The 18,194-nt window shown below is 39.2% G+C and overlaps 1 protein-coding gene and 1 pseudogene across 1 annotated transcript; one reads left to right on the top strand and one right to left on the bottom strand.

Annotated features, from left to right (window-relative positions):
- The first annotated feature begins 427 nt into the window (after positions 1–427).
- On the top strand, positions 428–16,254 carry LOC102770024 (guanylate-binding protein 6). The gene is made up of 11 exons (XM_006752674.2): positions 428–631; positions 3,293–3,496; positions 4,253–4,380; positions 7,124–7,233; positions 7,439–7,635; positions 10,507–10,752; positions 12,097–12,377; positions 13,101–13,313; positions 14,237–14,339; positions 14,657–14,850; positions 15,807–16,254. The coding sequence occupies exons 2-11, from the start codon at positions 3,307–3,309 to the stop codon at positions 16,032–16,034; spliced, it is 1,890 nt and encodes a 629-aa protein (XP_006752737.1). The 5' UTR covers positions 428–631; positions 3,293–3,306; the 3' UTR covers positions 16,035–16,254.
- Positions 5,266–5,577, bottom strand: LOC102769727 (annotated as a pseudogene).
- Positions 16,255–18,194: the final 1,940 nt, after the last annotated feature.

Genomic DNA, 18,194 nt, shown 5'->3' with positions numbered 1-18,194 from the left:
CTTTAATCCCCCACAGAGCCAACACACACACACACACACACACACACACACACACACACACACACACACTGGAAAAATATGCTACAAAATGCTAGCGTTTATCTCTTGATTGGAAAAACAGGAGTCTTATACACACAGTTATTGATAATGAGGAAAGATAAATTAATAATGAGTTTTTTAAAAGCCAGAAATGAAAAGGCAGTCTTAGCATAAAATTAAAGCAAAAAAAAAAAAAATACCCCTGAGGGACAGGCTGCAGCCTTCTCTCAGCCAGCGGTTACGGGCTCACATTCAGCCGAGCAGCTCTGTGTTCACTGTGCGGTCAGGGAACACACGCCCCTTGAGGAGGAGCTGTCAGCGTGGGATTTCCGAGCTGGGTGTTGAAGAAATGGCATCCACCCTGTCTGCCTTCGGGGGAGGGGGAGAGGAGATGAAAAATCAAACACTTAACCTTCCACAAAAGGTTGTGTCCTTTCGATTTCGGTTCTTCTCAACCCAACTCATAACTGCTTGCCTATAAAATCCCGCTCAGTTTTCAGCTTCTAAAGAGAACTGTGAGGACCCTGGGGAGCCAGACCCCGGAGGACTGGAGAGGCGAGAACTTATCCACTGTCTGCAGCTTGGGAGACAGGTAAATTGGCGCAGAGACTTGGATTTCCATGCGCATGTGCATTAACTAACATCAACAATAACAATGCGCGCTCCAGCGCAGCACACCTGGCACTGGAGGCGAAGGCTCTTCACTGTCAGCCTTGGAGGCAGCTGGCCAATGGTGGGGGCAGAGGAGGGGTGGCTGGAGGGACTGTAAACTGGAGGCAGCTCAACCCCTCTGTTTGGATGGAAGGCTGCTGCAGGGCAGTGGTCACAGCTTGTTCCTGGGATGGGCTGCTTCTCTTGGGCACCCTCCCAGGCTGCACAAAGAGCCCTGCCTGGGAACAGGAGGAGTGCATCCTCCATCACCTGCTTGAAGGGGCTGAAATCCTTTCTGTGACTGAGGAACCAAACTGCCCTTTCCTAAGAAGCCTTGTTGCAGTTACTTCCTCCATCTTCCCCCTCCCCGTCTCACACATTTCCCTGATGTCTGTGGGACATTGATAAAACAGAGAGAAGATGATCCTTAACATACAATTTAAACATTAAAACATTCTTTATTGCATTAACTGAATTTAGTATTCCAAAGATTCTATAAAGTGGTATTTAGATGAAATACTTCATTCTCACATATTTTAATCAACTATTAAAAATAACTATAAGGTATAAGCTGGGTTTTTATTCTGCAGTTTTCAAATGTTTAGTCCCTACCAAAAAATTACATCAATTACTGTTTTTAGGTTCAGTTGTTTTGCTGAGTCCTCTGCAAGAATGAAAACAAAATTACTTAGCTTTTTTTTTTTTTTTTTTAAGTTCTGTAAAGTAGCAACAGAGAAGTGGGAGGAGGAGAGGGAGCAAGGAGAAGTAAGAAGGACCTGGGAGTTTGTCCTGGGATACACTGACCTGAGGAGCTGTGGGACAGAAGTGCAAATTCAGCTTTCTTTTGCAAACAGCTTGGTCCTGAGCTTGTCTTTCAATTTCTGATTCAAAATGAACTCTAAGGAATGGAGAGGTAGGAACACCTCTAGCCTGGTAGCCTGGGCTGCAGGTTCACTTGCTGGCTTTAGCTTCCTCATTAGGAGCAATGATAGCTGTGAGGTGACAACCTTGCAGCATGTCACATAACCAGGACAGTGGCAAGTGGAGGGGAAAAGAAGGGCGCATGGAGAGGTAAGAGATTCGGGAATGGAGTGGGGCCGGAGGCAACTTTTTCATGCATGAGCTCAATGTTCCTCATTATAATGTGCATTAGGATACATTATGGCTTTTAATTCTGATTCCCCATGAGATTCACCTCCTACACATTTTTTAAGATTTTGTTTTTTAATTTAATTATTTTTTTTTATTAAGAGCAAACTTGGCTCAGAGAAAGGAAAGAAAGATGACCAAACATAGATGATCTGCATTATGATTGTGGCTTCACCTCCAGCTCCCAGTCACATCCTTAAAAATTGGGAAAGGAGCAGGCAGTCCCCTGGACCGGCTATAATTCACTGCTCAGGCCAAAACTTGCTTCGGCCAACTCTCAGCTCAGCTTCATTCTTGGTATGTTCTAAAAATTAGGACAAACCAGCAAAGCACTTTCTGGAATATAAGAAGTACTTTCTCCTTCTTAACAAAGTCCTAGGTCAGACATGTCCAGGAATTATGCACAGCCACTTGATATTTTCAGATGGAGATATATATATATATATATATCACTTGTTTTTAGTTAGTTGCCCCATGTAGTATTGTTACTTAGTTCTATTACTTTATAATTTTCTCTTCTTTTTTAGTTTTCACTTACCTCCAAATGAATGGAAAACATGATAATATTTTTAACAGGACATGGAGAATGCAGAATTCGTGAGGTCTTTTTGATATTCTTTATTGACTGTTTTATTAATATATGCTTTTTCTTGTTTTATAGCATAAGTCTATCTTTAAATTTTGATGCACCCTTCATTTTGGAAAACAAAATAAATATCACATGACTCAGTTTGCCTGAACAAGGGATGACTGTTAAGCTTTGTGGCCAAAAGAATTTTGAAGACTTCTAAAAAAGGAGAAAAATCAAAAGCTGTTTCTCTTCTGAAACCCCAAACTTTTTCAGTCCCTTCAGTATCATAAACGGAGCCATAGATACTACATTTGGTCTGTCATATGTCAAACCAAATTGTCAAGCTAAAACCTCAGGTTTTGATGAATACTAGTCATCTCATCACTAGTTCTACAGCTGTTCTCAACAACTAGGACCATGAGACAGAGAGATGCATGCAACCTCTGGATGCACAATTCTTGGCCATGTCCCCAGGTTGTCCTAGTCTCAGGTCCTTCCTCAGCATCCACCTCACTATCCTCTTAGCAGCTGGTTAAAACTTAGGTTTGGGGAGAGGATGTTCACATGAGAGGGCTTTGCTTCTCAGTGGTGACCCTGGCATTGGGTAAAGCCACTCACCTGCAATATAAGATGCGACTGCCTAGTGCAGCAATAACATTCAACCTGAGGTCCTCACAGCATTGGGAACACTGTGGCCCTTTCAGAGATTCACTGTAAATATAGAACCAAAAATAGATGAATTTTTTCATTGCAGGGCTTGGCCTATGCTTACTGTGCCAGAAATAAAGTAAAACATGCACACTGTCTTAAAATGATGGGTGCTTTGAACAACTTTGCTTCAGAGAATAACATTGCAATCATTTCTTCCGGGATTTCTTCTAGGTTTGCAGGTTGCCATGGCATCTAGACCCAACATGACGGCCCCCATTTGCCTGGTGGAAAACAACAATGAGCACCTGTCAGTGAATCAGGAAGCTCTAGAGATTCTTGACCAGATTTCTGAGCCAGTGGTGGTCGTGGCCATTGTAGGACTGTATCGTACAGGCAAATCCTACTTGATGAATCGGCTTGCAGGACAGAATCACGGTGAGTGGTGTCTCAGGCAGAGGACAATTCTTTGACTCTACCTATATCAATATCAGGGTTTCTTAGTTTTCTTCACTAGTCACATGAAGAAAGAGCTAAATTCCTTTCAATAAACCAATCTTCTAATTCTTATCACTAAATTATTACCTTAATGTATTCTGTTACCATATTCTATGTTTTACTCCTGTTCAGGAAAATCTATCCTACTAATGCATAGACCCCTTCTTTTACCTGTGCAAGCACTGGGGTTTTGAAATTGTGCCTCCTCTCTCACAACATGTTTTGCTTTCTCTGTAGAATATTCCCATTAACATATAATGATGTTTGAATATCTGTCATCATGTTTAAAGATTTTTGTGAGTTCACATCCCATTGTGGCAAATATCTCCTCCCATACGCTCTGCCATGTTTTTATCATTTTGACTGGAAAATGTATTATCTCAATTTTTTTCTTTAGATGTCTCCCTTCTATCCATCTTTAGTAGACCATTCTTTTAAAATGCCCTTTTGATGGTCTTCAGTAACCTTTCTTATATCTGGTTCATTGTGAGCCCATGCTGGGTAACATTCTCACAGTTAACATTCATCTCCTATTTGAAATAGATGACACACAAAGTAAAGCATTTTTTTACAAAATAGAGAAAGCACCATCTTACATTCTGGAGTATTTCTATTCCAAAACATCCGAATGTGTAGCCCCTTGGCTGCTTAGATTGTCTGTTATCACTGTGGCTTGAGTCTCCGCTTCCTTTATAGGTTTCCCTCTGGGCTCTACGGTGCAGTCTGAAACCAAGGGCATCTGGATGTGGTGTGTGCCTCACCTCTGTAAGCCTGATTGCACTCTGGTCCTTCTGGACACTGAGGGCCTGGGTGATGTGGAAAAGGTAAGGCAGAGGGTCACAGATAAGTTGTTTTCAATCTGGATAGTCTCATAACAAACTCTTTAACCTAACTGCTTGATCTTTTTGTGAAATCTAGAAATCCAACTATATATCAGGCAAATGCTCACTTATTTGACTCTTATTTATAGATGAGGTGTCATGGTACATTGTGTAAATTTTTTTCTATTTCTCGGCACTCATGGATAATTTGATTCAATTTAATAAACAATTGCTGAGCACCATATTCCCCGGTCTCTAAGTTAGTACTGTAGATACTAGTGACCCATGTAAAAGCCCTGCCCTCAATGAGTCTGCAGTTTTCTGGTTAAGTTCACCAAGTACTCACCAAGAATTCTGGAAGACTTCAATACACCTCTGAATGGGATGGTTCTATAAAAGCATAGGTTTATCTTTCAACAAAATTTAAAATGAGTTTTTGATATTTTAGTTTTTTACTGAAGGGTAAAATGAATGATTTCTCCTTTTCTGCTTTTGTTTGAGACTTATTTGGAAATAGTACCTAAATTTCTACAACTTTCTATTTCTACCCAAAGAAGATTTAGAAATTTTGTGTTTATTTTGTGTATCAAACAGTCTTGCTGTCTAAATAAACTTTTGTTTGTCGTAAGTACCACTTCTTATTATAATCATTTTTTAAAAATTGGGCTTTGGAAGATAAATCCTCCAAGAATTTCCAGGTATATTTCCAGGTATATTCCACTTTTGCTCTAAGGAACAACTTTAGATAGTGTTTATAATAGAAAGAAAAGTCTGTATTGTGCCATTATTTAGACCTGCTGTGTTTTATACAAACAAATTAACCGCTCCTTTAAGGTTCCTCATCTGGTTGCACAGCTCAGTGTTTAGCTTTAACTTCTTTTTTTTTTCTGAGGGAAGCATGCTTCAGTTTATTGGCATTGTCAATCTATCAACAAGACAGGTGTTCTTTTCCCCATGAAGTGAGATGGTTTTCAATCTGCCATAACCTGTGCCCACACATCTTCACTTTGAAAATGTAGCATTTCAAGCTTTAGTCAGGGTACATTATTCCTTCTTCACTTTCACAATTTTGATGCTGCCGCTGAAGGTCTTCTCGGCGCTTGCTTTGAATTCAATTTTCAGTGCATCCCTCACTGATTTTGCACTGATGTGGGAGTCGTGGATGTAGCTGAGTCCAGTCTGTTGTCAGTAGGCCACCATGATGCTGCGAGAGGGGGGAGAGTCGGGCTGAATCATGAGGACACCTCAATGTTGGCTCAGGTCTCGACCCAGCCCAACTTTAACTTCTTGACTTACCCTCTGTTCCAGTCAGATCAAACAACTCCCCTTTTATGAGAAGAGACCTCTGTATGCTGCTATGTCTACTTTTGCTTCTGTGGGTCTTTCCACCTGTGGAATATCTTCATTTATTCAAATTCACACTCTACGAAGTCTTTAATTTTCAGTCAAGATGCTGAGGAAGACTTTATATTATGTAAAATTTTCCATCTTCCAGAGCTCTGGTCTTCCATGATGGACTTGTAACTTTTAATTTACTATTTTTTAAAATTTAACTTTAATATTGAAAGTGTTACAGATGTCTCCCTTCCCCTCTCCCATTGATGCTTTCTTCCCATTTCCATCCCCTCCGCAGGACTTCACCAATCTATTGTCAGTGTCGATAGATTGTGCATTCAGGCATACAAGTTCTTTGATTGATCTCTTTCCTCCCCCGCCCCCCCTTAATTTACTATTATAGCTACAGGTTCTAATGATTATACATGTTATTAAGATGTAAGCCTCATGTAGATATTATTCTTGTTATATTCATTGCTACAGATGTTTGTCATGGTTTTGAAATAGTCACCTTGAAAGTAATATTTGTCATTTTAAACTGCTTTTTAATTTTAACAACAGTGGAAATATTCAGTAGCTTCCCATAAACATTTCTTGAATACATCCCCAGTAATGCTAACTATGGAATATTTTATATAGTCCATGATCAACAAATATATGTAGAATAAATATGTGCTAACACTGTTCATTGAACCTAATAGCACACCAGGTGCTGTGCTGTTATTTTATTTCATCTGATTCACTAAAAAGAAAACTGTGTGATGACAGAATCTTTTTATATATGAAAGAATCACAGTCAGAAGTAATGTTATTGTAATTGCTAAAGCTCATATGTGTATACTAGTAACCCGTTGTGTGAAATTGCCCAAGAACTGGAACCCTCTCCTCTCTCCTCCCCCCCCCCCCCCCCCCCCCCCCCCCCCATGCCATGGGACTACTCCGAGTCCCAGAGTCCCTCCCTGTGTGGCCGGCGCTCTGTGGGACGGCCCCAAGTCCTGGAGTGCTACCCTGATGCCCTGCCTCCAAGTCCCGCTGAGCATCTGCTGGGCCCCACCCCCATGGCACATGTGGTGGGCCTTGGAAACAGCAGCAGAAGCCACACGAAGCGGATGCCGGGACCCCTGCAAGCCCATAGGGCCACAGGAACCCTGGTGGCAGCCACACAGAGCAGCCACCAGCCCAGTCCCCATGCCCCACCTCCACTATGTGTGTCACCATCCTGTGATGGTGTTATGGTGTGAGGGTCGATTTGCATATTACCTCGTTATTATATAGGATATGCTGATCTTCAAACTTACTTATTTGCATGGTGAGTACATTACCTGAAATAAAAGAAAGGACTGTTAGACTTAGTGTCCGAATGAATTTCTATAGGGTAAATCCTGAATGTCTTGCCTTAATGTACTTCTAGGGTGACCCTAAGAATGACTCATGGATCTTTGCTTTGGCCGTGCTTCTGTGTAGCAGCTTCGTGTACAACAGCCTGAGCACCATCAACCATCAGGCCCTGGAGCAGCTGCAGTATCCTTCCAGGAACCCAGCCTCCATGTGTCATGGCTTCAGTGGGAATGGAGATCCAGTCAGTTTCTCCTTCCCTCTCACTTAGTAGCCCTTGGTAGACCAAAAGGATCCAGAGTGAAAAAGAGTGTTTATAATACTCTTTCTTTTAATTAGAGAAATGTGGGAATTGTGGGTAGAAAGTTAATTTTCCTTAGCCAGGTCCTAGTTACGTGACAGAGCTGACAGAACTCATTAGGGCAAAGTCCTCCCCTACACCAGATGGAGTAGAAGATTCATCAGAGTTTGTGAGTTTTTTTCCAGACTTTATCTGGACCGTACGAGATTTCACCCTGGAGCTGAAGTTAAATGGTCATCCTATCACAGCAGATGAGTATTTGGACAATGCCTTGAAGCTGATTCCAGGTAACAGAGCATGGCTGGGCAGTGGATGGTCCAATATAGATGGGAGGTACTAAACATTACATCTGGAGTTGCATTTGCACTTGAGACTAGAAGTCTGCAGAAATGGTGTCTGGGAATAGGTTGAAAAGCTTTATGGGCTGGAGTTTAAGTTCACTTGAGAAAAGTAGAGCCTAAACTAGAGTAGAACTATTCATAGCCCATTTGTTCTTTACACATTGTAACTGAGAATCCAACTGTAACTTTGAATACAGAGTTGCTAAAGCCTTCTAAAGAGCAGACATTTATGTTTATTATTTTAGCTTCTGCTTTTCTGTGTTGAGGAAACCTACTGATCAAATACTTGTTTGGCATTCAATTACAATGAAAAGCCTATCTAATGAAAAAATATTTTTCATGTAATTAGACATGATTCTTCTGAAAGGGACATATAACTTTCTAATGTCTTTATACATATGTTATCTGTAAATATGACTTTATGTTCTAATAAACTGAAAGAAGAATGTTTTATCTTTTCAATCTAACATTTTGGGATATTTTTTATAATTATCCTAATATAATTTTAATTTACATATTATGGATTTTTATTTTATTTTATTTTTTTTCTGTTTACTTCCTTTTTTTATTGCTTAAAGTATTACAAAGAGTATTACATTATGTCTCCTTTTTTTCCCCACCCTTGAGTTTTTTATTTTTAAAACAATTTTATTATTCTAGTAAAATTTACACTCAATATAATTTTTTATTATTTTCTGACGTATATTGTAGTGATTAGATATCACATACTTTACAAAGTGACCGCCCCTATATTTCAAGTACCCACCTGGCATAATTATTACAATATTATTAAATATATTCCCTATGCTGTATTTTACATTCCCCTGACTATTTTGTAACTACCAACTTGTATTTGTACTTCAACTTTTTCACCCAGTGCTCCAACACATGCCCCCCCCCGACCCCCTCAACAGCCATAGTTTTTTTCTCTGTATCTGTTACTCTGTTTCAATTTTGTTCTTTAGAATCCACATATAAGTTAAATCAAATGATATTTGTCTTTCTCTGTCTAACTTATTTCACTGAGAATAGCATTCTCTAGATTCATCCATGTTGTCTCAAATAGTATGATTTCATTCTTTTTTTTATGACCAAGTAGTATTCCATTGTGTATATGTACCACTTCTTGCTTTTCTACTTGTCTGTTGTTGAGCACTTGGGTTACTTCCATATCTTGGATATCATAAATAATGCTGCATTGAATATAGAAGTCATATAGTCTTTTGAATTAGTGTTTTGGATTTCTTTGGATACACTCTTTCCCATAGTAGCCACACAAATCTGCATTCCCACAAACAGTGCAAAATTGTTCCCTTTTTTCCACACCCTCACCAACTCTTATTGCTTATTGATTTATTAATGAGAGCCATTCGGACAGGCATGAGGTGATATCTCATTGTGGTTTTAACTTGCATTTCTCTGATGATTAGCGATGTTGAACATCTTTTCATATGTGTATTAGCCTTCATGTCTGAGATTTTACTGTCTATGTTTTATTCTAGTAGTTTTATGGTTTTGAGTCTTACATTTAAGTCTTTAATCTATTTTGAGCTTATTCTTGTATATGGTGTAAGAAGGTGGTGTAGTTTCACTTCTTTTGTACATATTTGTCTAATTTCCCAACACCATGCACCGCCAGGCTGCCTTTACCCCATTGTATGTTGTTTTGCCTCCTTTGTCATCTATTATTTGATCATATTTGCATGGGTTTATTTCTGGGCACTCTGTTGTGTTCAATTGATCTATATGTCTGTTTTTATTCCAGCACCATGCTGCTTAGATTAACACAGCATTGTATTATAGCTTGATATCAGGTAGCATAATACCTCCAACTTTGTTCTTCCGTCTCAGTATTTCTGTGGCTATTCAGGATATTTTATGCTTTCATATAAGTTTTCGGATTATATTTTGTGGTGTTGTGAAAACACCTTTGGTATTTTGACAGGGATTGTGTTGACTCCATACATTCCTTTGGGCATTATTTTAATGATATTAATTCTATCTGTATCATAGTTTTTCCCCCCAATTCCCACATATTTACCCTTGCTAAAATAATAAAAATATCTGAATGGGTTACATTTATGTGGGCATGAAGGTATCTGATGAACCTGTGAAAGAAATACGACTTCTGATGTATACACTCTTGATTTTATGTTTGTATTTATTATTTCTCAAAACAATGAGAAATGGGCTACATAAAAAAGCAAAGCTATCAAATGAAATATAGTTTTTTACCTTAAAAATTTAGAGACTAAAGGTGATATCTTAAAATTATGTTTTAGCTACATTTACTCTTCACTCTTCAGAGGATTTTTATTTTTTTTAAAAGCTAATGCTGTACACATTATTTTTAGCATCTAAACAGTTTTCCTTAGATATTCTGGTGTTATTTCCAACACTGTTTCATTAAGTCTTATTTGGGCTCTTCATTTTGATCCACAGCTTCATTTCCCCATGGGATCAAGGTGACCAAAAACTTACATTTGACCCATGTTTCTGTTATTCATTCAGTAGCTAATATTGACAATATAGACAATACTCTACCATTTTTAGGTCCGATAACAGCAATAGGTTGTTGTAGTTGTTTTTTAATCATGTTTGTTCTCTTCCAAATTTTTTCTCCAGAGTTGCATCATTGGTAAATTTGATGTTAAAGAAGCATTTGGATGGATATCTATGCTAAAGGAGTTATAAACACAAGTTATACAGATAGAATAGGGCAAAGATACAAAAATCCCTGTCATAAAAATCTTTAGGTCCCTTGTCCTCAGACTGCTCCTACTGTAATACCTGTTTTTGTTTGTTTTAATCTTTCAGGCCGGAATCCCAAAGCTCAAATATCTAATCTCCCTAGAGAGTGCATCCGCCATTTCTTTCCAAGAAGGAAGTGTTTTGTCTTTGACCGGCCAACAAATGACAAAGAACTCCTAGCCCATATTGAGAAGGTTTCAGAATACCAACTGGATCCTAAATTTCAGGAACAAACAAAGAACTTCTGTTCTTTCATCCTCACTGAGGCGAGAATCAAGACCCTCAGGGAGGGAATCAGGGTCACTGGGAAACGTGAGTCCCCACTTCACATTTTGTGGGGCCTGAAATTTGTTGAATATATTATAGGATGTGCTCTCCAGGATTTGTGTTTGATTTTACATAGAATTATGGGTCTATAGGTATTCATACTCCATGAAGACACATGTATACTTATCACACTTTTGGGTTATTATAAATTCCTCTCTAAAATTACAACCATTGACAGCTAAATCTGCAGCATCCATACATATAAAAAGTCTCCTACTAATAATGAATCACTAACTGTGGATAAAAACAGAATACACTATTTCCTCAATTGAAGTTCTTTATTATGAATGTGATTTGCAAGGAGAATACAAAAGACATTTTGGGAGTTTAGAGCAATTTACTAATGACTATTAGCCAAATAAAGCTCTGAAAATTTACTGGATTCTGTATAATTAGGAAAAAAAATAGAATCACATTTACCTTACCTCATCTGTCTACCTATGTAAATAATTTGCTTCTAAGATTTTTAATAGGAAATTATGTTTCCAGATAACCTTTAGTATATTAGATAAAGGGATGCATTGAATTATGTTAGCCTTGTGGTCTAAAGAAACACACAAATTAGAGTCAAAGGGACAATAGCGTTACTGGAGGAAATATGTTCTTCTGTGGTGGTGTGTGAAAGGAATTTTAGGAACTCTCATGTAGGAGGAGTTTTACGCGATAATGGCAAGGCTTATTAAAGAGAAAAGCAAAGTACACTCTCAGGGAGACAGAGAGCTAGCTGACTAGGGGCCAGCTACTGTCCTGAGGTATTTGTTAAGCTTTCCCATATATATTTGGGTTTGAGAAAGGGCAGGCTTTCTTAAAAACTATCCAATCCCTTTCCTGTCTTCCTCAGGGCTTGTGCCTTTTCCCTATGCAATCTTTCCTGCAGATTTTCCCAGTTTTTCTCTCCCCCGTTTATGGTCTGAATTTTGGCTCCAATTGCACATACTTCATAGTTCTGCTTGGTCATTTGGTTCCTATAGTGCAGGTACTTAGTAAAGGAACTCCCTCTGCACCATTTTTCTCCCATTCTGGGTAGTTGGATGGACTCCCCAGCATGACTCTAAGGCTGTTTTTTCCTACTTAATCAGGCTTTATCAGATGTCTGATTCAATTTGCTCCCTGGTCTCCTGTTAATATCTAGCTAACTGCATACAATAGTAGAAGGATGTAGTGTGTGTGTGTGTGTGTGTGTGTGTGTGTGTGTGTGTGTGTGTGTGTCTATGAGTTTTTGTAAGTGAGAGACAAAAAGACGGAGAGATTTAGAAATGTAGAGTGTGAACGATAGATGCTGTTGAGTGATAAATTGATATTTATCCCTTAAATTTCCTGGCTTATTAGGGCTAAGGACTCTGGTGGTGACTTATGTGGATGCCATCAACAGTGGAGCAGTGCCTTGTTTGGAGAATGCAGTTACAACTCTGGCCCAGCTTGAGAACTCTGGGGCTGTTCAAAAGGCAGCCGACCACTACAGCGAGCAGATGGCCCAGAGAGTGAGCTTCCCCACAGACACGCTGCAGGAGCTGCTGGACCTGCATGCAGCCTGTGAGAAGGAAGCCATTGCAATCTTCATGGAGCGCTCCTTCAAGGATGACAACCAGGCGTTCCTGAAGAATCTTGTGGTACTTTGTCTTAGTATTTATTTACCCTTTGTGAATCTTCCCTTGCAAAATGAAGCCTAGAAGAGCATTTCTGACCCCAGTCCTCCTCTCTTACTCATGGATTTAGTAGTCTGCATTTAGAGGGATACAGTTTAAAAACATTGCAGTCTTGTCGCACCCTCATCACCAAACTTCAGTACTTTATCCAAAAATTTCTCCGATCTCTGATGCATAGTTACCATAGACATCTTTCTGAACTGAATACTTATTTTAATTCAATACTTATATTGAATTGAAATCTGCCCAGAAGACCCAAAAGTCATTCCTTGGCTAGTCACTTTCGTGAGCTCACTCTCCCATTCTCAGGAATGAAATGTCTCTTAACAGACCCACATACCAGGCTGTTTTCAACTCCTGTGGCTCCTTGTTGTATCATTATGTCATTGAAAATTGAATTAACAAAATTTACAATTGCAAGGAGCCATAGAGATAAGGTAATTCAACACCAACATTTTTGATGAAGAACCTGAGACCTAAGGTGGTTAGAAGGTTTCCCCTGCCTCCATGGAATTTTCAGGGCTCTGAGTAAAGGAAGCCTTGTAATTCCTGTTTTATTCCATGTCCTTCTCCAACAGAATGCTTTTCTCATGAGGACCACAGCTAGACTTCCTCCCACCAGGTTCTTTGGAACTTTTTCTCCTCTGTTCCTTTCTCCTGGTGACAGCCCTCTATACTTCCCTGCAGGAAATCATAAAGGATAAGAAGGATGAGTTATTGCTGAAGAATGAAGAGGCATCTGTTAAATTCTGCCAGGAAAAACTTGAGCAGCTTTCCATGTCCCTAATGGAAGGTATTTCAGCAGGCATTTTTTCTATTCCTGGTGGTCACAAGCTCTACATGGAAACAAAGGAAAGGATTGAACAGGACTACTGGCAAGTGCCCAGGAAAGGAGTGAAGGTGAGGAATAAGGGGAGCGTAGGGATCCTCCAGATTAAAGTCAAGAGAGTCTCCTGGAAATCAGAGAGCACAGCACCAGTTGTGGGTAATATTGGGACTGTTTTAGCATTTAAGGTTATTTCATCTTTTTTCCTGAAAAGTGTCATAATAACCATTCTCAGAAATGAATATGGATTTCTGAAATCCAAGAAAGACAGAAGAGAAATAATCATTTTTTCTATCCAACAAAGTGGCATTCAGTGTGTTAAAGGCAAACAATTTACAAGTTAAAGTCAGAGTTTTTGTATTCAAGTCTGATCAACAGAGAAAAGGAACTCAAACATGTACACAATTGCATATAGCGTTAAAATACTTATGAACTTGAGATAGTTGGTTACATAGGTGATCGTAACAAGTAATAATATCAAAATAATAATGATAATAATGCAATTAATATTTATTGAACTTTTATTGTTAAGACATAATATTCAGTTTTTTCCCGAGAATTTTAATTTTATGCTTCAAGTAGCATTAAGAGGCATCTATACATTTGGTGATTATTTCACACATCTGAACTGAGAGGCAGAGATGGATTAAAATGACTTGCTTAAAGGAACAACCAGCAAATGGCAGAGGAAAACAACAACACTAATTGGAGATAACATTTCTCCCTGGGAGGAAACTATACAAAGCACCAGAGACAGTGGTTGTGTAGAACTGAACATGGCTCTCACTGGCTGGAATGTAGAGTGAATAGAAGAATGTAGCACTAGGGGAGAGACTTCAGGGGTATGAAGAGCTTCTGGGCTCTCCAATGAGACTGGAAACTGTGTTGAGACATGATGTGGTTTTAGTCAGGAAGAAAAAATAACATGGACATTGTTATTTGAAGCCTCTTCTTCCCAGTGGAAATTGAAGTTCTTTGTTCCTTCTTGTTTCCTCAGGCCCAAGAGGTTCTCCAGAGGTTCCTGCAGTCGCAGGCAGCAATAGAGAATTCCATCCTGCAGGCAGACAAAGCTCTCACAGATGGGGAGAAGGCCATGGCAGGTAAGGGGCAGGGCTGGGCTCACAATGGGTGGCAGGTACCTGCACTGTCCTTTGACAGTTGTGAGAAGAAAACCTCCTGACACAAGGAGATTTCTCTCCTTCTGTGGGACATACTCTCTAACTCTGAAAACACCAGGTACATCAGCCAGCCAGGGCCTTTCCCATCACACTCTGCTATGAGCTCTTGATGGTGTGGCAAGGGAGCAATTCAGAGTCTTCTCACCTCCCCTTCCAGTTTGTTTTGTTATCAGAGCTGAAGAGGGTAGAGGTTAGTCCTCACCTAATGTTATTCCCTCTGTCAAACCTCCCTGGGGTAGCGGAGCGGGCCAAGAAGGAGGCAGCTGAGAAGGAACAGGAGCTGATGAAACAGAAACTACAGGAGCAGCAGCAGCAGATGGAGGCACAGAAGAGGAGTCTTGAGGAAAATATATTGCAACTGAAGGAGAAGATGGAGAGGGACAGAGAGAATATAATAAGAGAGCAGAATATGATGTTGGAGCATAAATTGAAGGTAAGTCCTGCCATGGCCTCAGTAGTGCTCCATGGTCATTGTCCTGGAACCTCAGGTGGGATGGAGAATGTTACAGCAAGACCATGGAGGCAACACCATTGCCATTTACTACTTGTGATTTGCTAAAACCTTGAATCTTCCCCTTGTTCCCTTTCTTTGTAAAAAATATCTTTGAAATCTACTCTGTGCGTACACTCTGGAGTGGTCAGGACAAGCATCTCACCTCTGAATATTTGCACAATATAAATAGGTTCTGAGGTGTGATTTTGGGTTATTTTAAAATGACTTATTTTGCCTGAATAAATAGGTATTTGAAACACATGTTTTTATTATGACCACCAGTTGGTGGTTTGCTTTACCAAGATCATTGCCTATTATCAAGAACCCTCCTACCATCCAAAGACTTTAAGGTAAATCTATGTTGACAATAAACTATCAGAAATGTCCAGATTAAAAATACAGGGATATGACAGCTTCAAACTTGCTGCACTGTCCCCAGATATGGAGAGTCTACCCAAGTCATCTTATGTCAAAGAAAACATTCCTGATTGGCTATCTGTACATGTTTATAATAAGGTTCTAGAGCAATGTATAATTTCTCATTATTTCTACATTTGGTTGGCCACATTATTCCAAGTGGGACTGAGAATTGGTGCCAGCAGACCAAGGTTACTTCTCAACTGGCATTATGACTGGCACACATTACATTTGTCCTCAGGCCAGGCTTAGCATCCTAGCAAAACCCTATGGATATACTAATATTTGTAAGACTGTAAACTATGGTTCTTTCAGTGTTTAGGTCCAAGACAGGATTATTTTTTTGTTGCAAAATTATCCTTGATTGTGTAAGAGAGAACAATTTTAAGAGTGAAAAGAAAGAGTTCTTAAATAGAAAGTGAAATTCTTGAAAAACATGAGTTTATAATGTTTTATTTCCATTCTCATTTCTTTTTAAGATTCAAGAAGATCTGCTAAGAGACGGACTTAAAAAGAAATCTGAAGAGATGAATGCTGAGATCAATCATTTGAGAAATACGATTGATACTACTCAAAATGATAGTACTCCCTGGATTGCAAAAACCATAGATAGAATTGGCACTGAGCTCACTTCAATATTGTGTGCTCCTGGAAAACTTATTGGTAATATTGTGAAAGGCTTTGGCTCACTGTTTAAAAAGAAATAATTCTCCTTTGAAAGAAATTATAGAATGTGGATATATGCTATGGCTTGTTTTTAGTGTGTGTTCTTTTCAATTTCATTCATCCAAGCTTTAAACAAAAAAGGTGCCTACTAAAGGATATCAATGCCTAGCCCTCATTAGATAGAATTAATGCTCTTATGCTTTGATATAGCATGATTACTTTATGAAATTTGCACGTTTAAATAAATATACTTACAAACAATTCGACTTATCGCTTTAAACGACAAAAGATTGGAAACTACAAAAATATTATTGATATAAATTGGTAATATAATTAAACATGTGCACATGCTGGAATATTATGCAGCCAGTAAGTAGAGAATTCAGCTCTATTTTTATAAATATACAACAATGTTGAAGATACATTGTAATGTGAAAGAAGGAGGAACACAAGAAGTGTATAATGTGTTTTTTGGAAAAAAGGTAATTGCTGTGTGCAATCATAGGTATGTGTACACACTGAATACCTATGGGAGCCCTCAAAGAAGTAATATCAGATCCTACTTGGGAGAAGTGTGTGGGATCAGGGTAAGCATGTCACTTGCTTTTCATTATATACTCTTTCTTCTGAATCTTGTAAAAAAAATCCTATAGAATAAAGAGGTAATATGGAAATTGACCATTATGCCATCGCACAAAGATAGTCATCCCCATTTGGTCAAAGATGGCCGCCCCCATGTGGTTACAAGATGGCCACCATAAGATGGCCGGCAGGGAAAGGCAGTTGTGGCAATCAGGCCAGCAGGGGAGGCAGTTGAGGGCAACCTGGCCTCCAGGGGAGGAAAGTTGGGGGCAACCAGGCTAGCTGGGGAGGGCAGTAGGGGGCAACAAGGCCTGCAGGGTAGGGCAGTTGGGAGTGACCAGGCTAGCTGGGGAGCAGTTAGGCATTGATCATTCTGGAAGGGGAGTGGTTAGGGGGTGATTAGGCTGATAGGCAGAAGTGGTTAGGAGCAATCAGGCAGGCAGGCAATTGATTGGGAGCCAGCTTTCCTGGATTGTGAAAGAGAAGTTTAAACCTGCAGTCTGACATCCCTTGAGGGGTCCCAGATTGGAAAGGGTGCAGGCTGGGCTGAGGGACAACCCTCTTCCTCTCCCAATGCACGAATTTCGTGCACCAGGCCTCTAATCATTAATAAATAAATAACAAAGAAAATGTAAAGTGTAACACTGATAATGACAATAACAAGAAAATGTAAAAACTGGCTATTAGATCATAAAAGTTCTCACCGCTCCTAGAAATGACACAAGCCTGCAAAATTAGAGGTTTCAGCATAAATCAAAGTATACAAAGTATAACATTTGCATCCTCATCTGGTTTCCTTATAGGCCTCGTTCTCAATCCATTGTATTTGCTTCAAAACTAAGACATACACTTTCCTGTCTCACTTGGAAATCTCAGCTAGAGTAACTTCTAATTCCTATCCTGAATTATAATTCTAAGGTGTTAGAAGCAAATTACCAAACATAAGATCATGCATTGGTGAGAGATATTTTATATCCTTAAAAGTGCAGTGATGGCCTCTATGCTATAAGCAAGGGTAAAAATACATGTGCCACTGCATAACTGGATGGCCCGGTGGAGTTGGGGGCAATAAACCTTGTCACATGGAGGCCAGGTTTTGGCACTTAAATGCCATCAGTATCATGGTTTGCTTTAGCTCAGGCTGCTATAAAAAGGTACCATTTTTGTGTGTCTTAGAAAGCAAATATTTATTTCTTCTAGTTCTGGAGGCTGTTAGTTTGAGATCAGTGTGCCAACATTGGGGATTCTTGGTCAGAATTCTCTCCTTGATTTGCAGAGGGCTGCCCTCTTGTTGTGTCTTCACATGGTGAAATGAGTTGGGAGGAGCTCTCATGATTTTTATAATAAGTGTAGTCAAACAATAGTGCAAGAGAGAGAGAGAGTGTAAGTTAGTGAAATATAATTGTCAACCTAGATGTATGTGAGAAAAAATAGCTTTCAAAAATAGATACAAGTTTATATTTGGGGGAGAGTTTTTCTTGAAAAAGTCTGAAAGTGTTCTAACTATTTTACTTTAGTCAAAACCAAAGATAGCCTAAATATAATGTCTGCACTATAAAAGGGAATGAGATCCAAATGTAATAGATATGTGAGACAATAAATATTGACTGTGTAAAAAA

The sequence above is a fragment of the Myotis davidii genome, unplaced genomic scaffold (assembly GCF_000327345.1).
Source record: "Myotis davidii unplaced genomic scaffold, ASM32734v1 scaffold1870, whole genome shotgun sequence".
Classification (NCBI taxonomy): Eukaryota; Metazoa; Chordata; class Mammalia; order Chiroptera; family Vespertilionidae; genus Myotis; species Myotis davidii.
This window is presented reverse-complemented; position numbering and strand designations above follow the sequence as displayed.

Bases quoted from the DNA above. Each gene is read 5' to 3' on its own strand.
- LOC102770024 (XM_006752674.2), top strand. From the start codon at position 3,307: ATGGCATCTAGACCCAACATGACGGCCCCCATTTGCCTGGTGGAAAAC. The intron at 7,636-10,506 runs GTAACAGAGCAT...TTAATCTTTCAG, and splicing joins TGCCTTGAAGCTGATTCCAG to GCCGGAATCCCAAAGCTCAA. The intron at 10,753-12,096 runs GTGAGTCCCCAC...CTGGCTTATTAG, and splicing joins AATCAGGGTCACTGGGAAAC to GGCTAAGGACTCTGGTGGTG.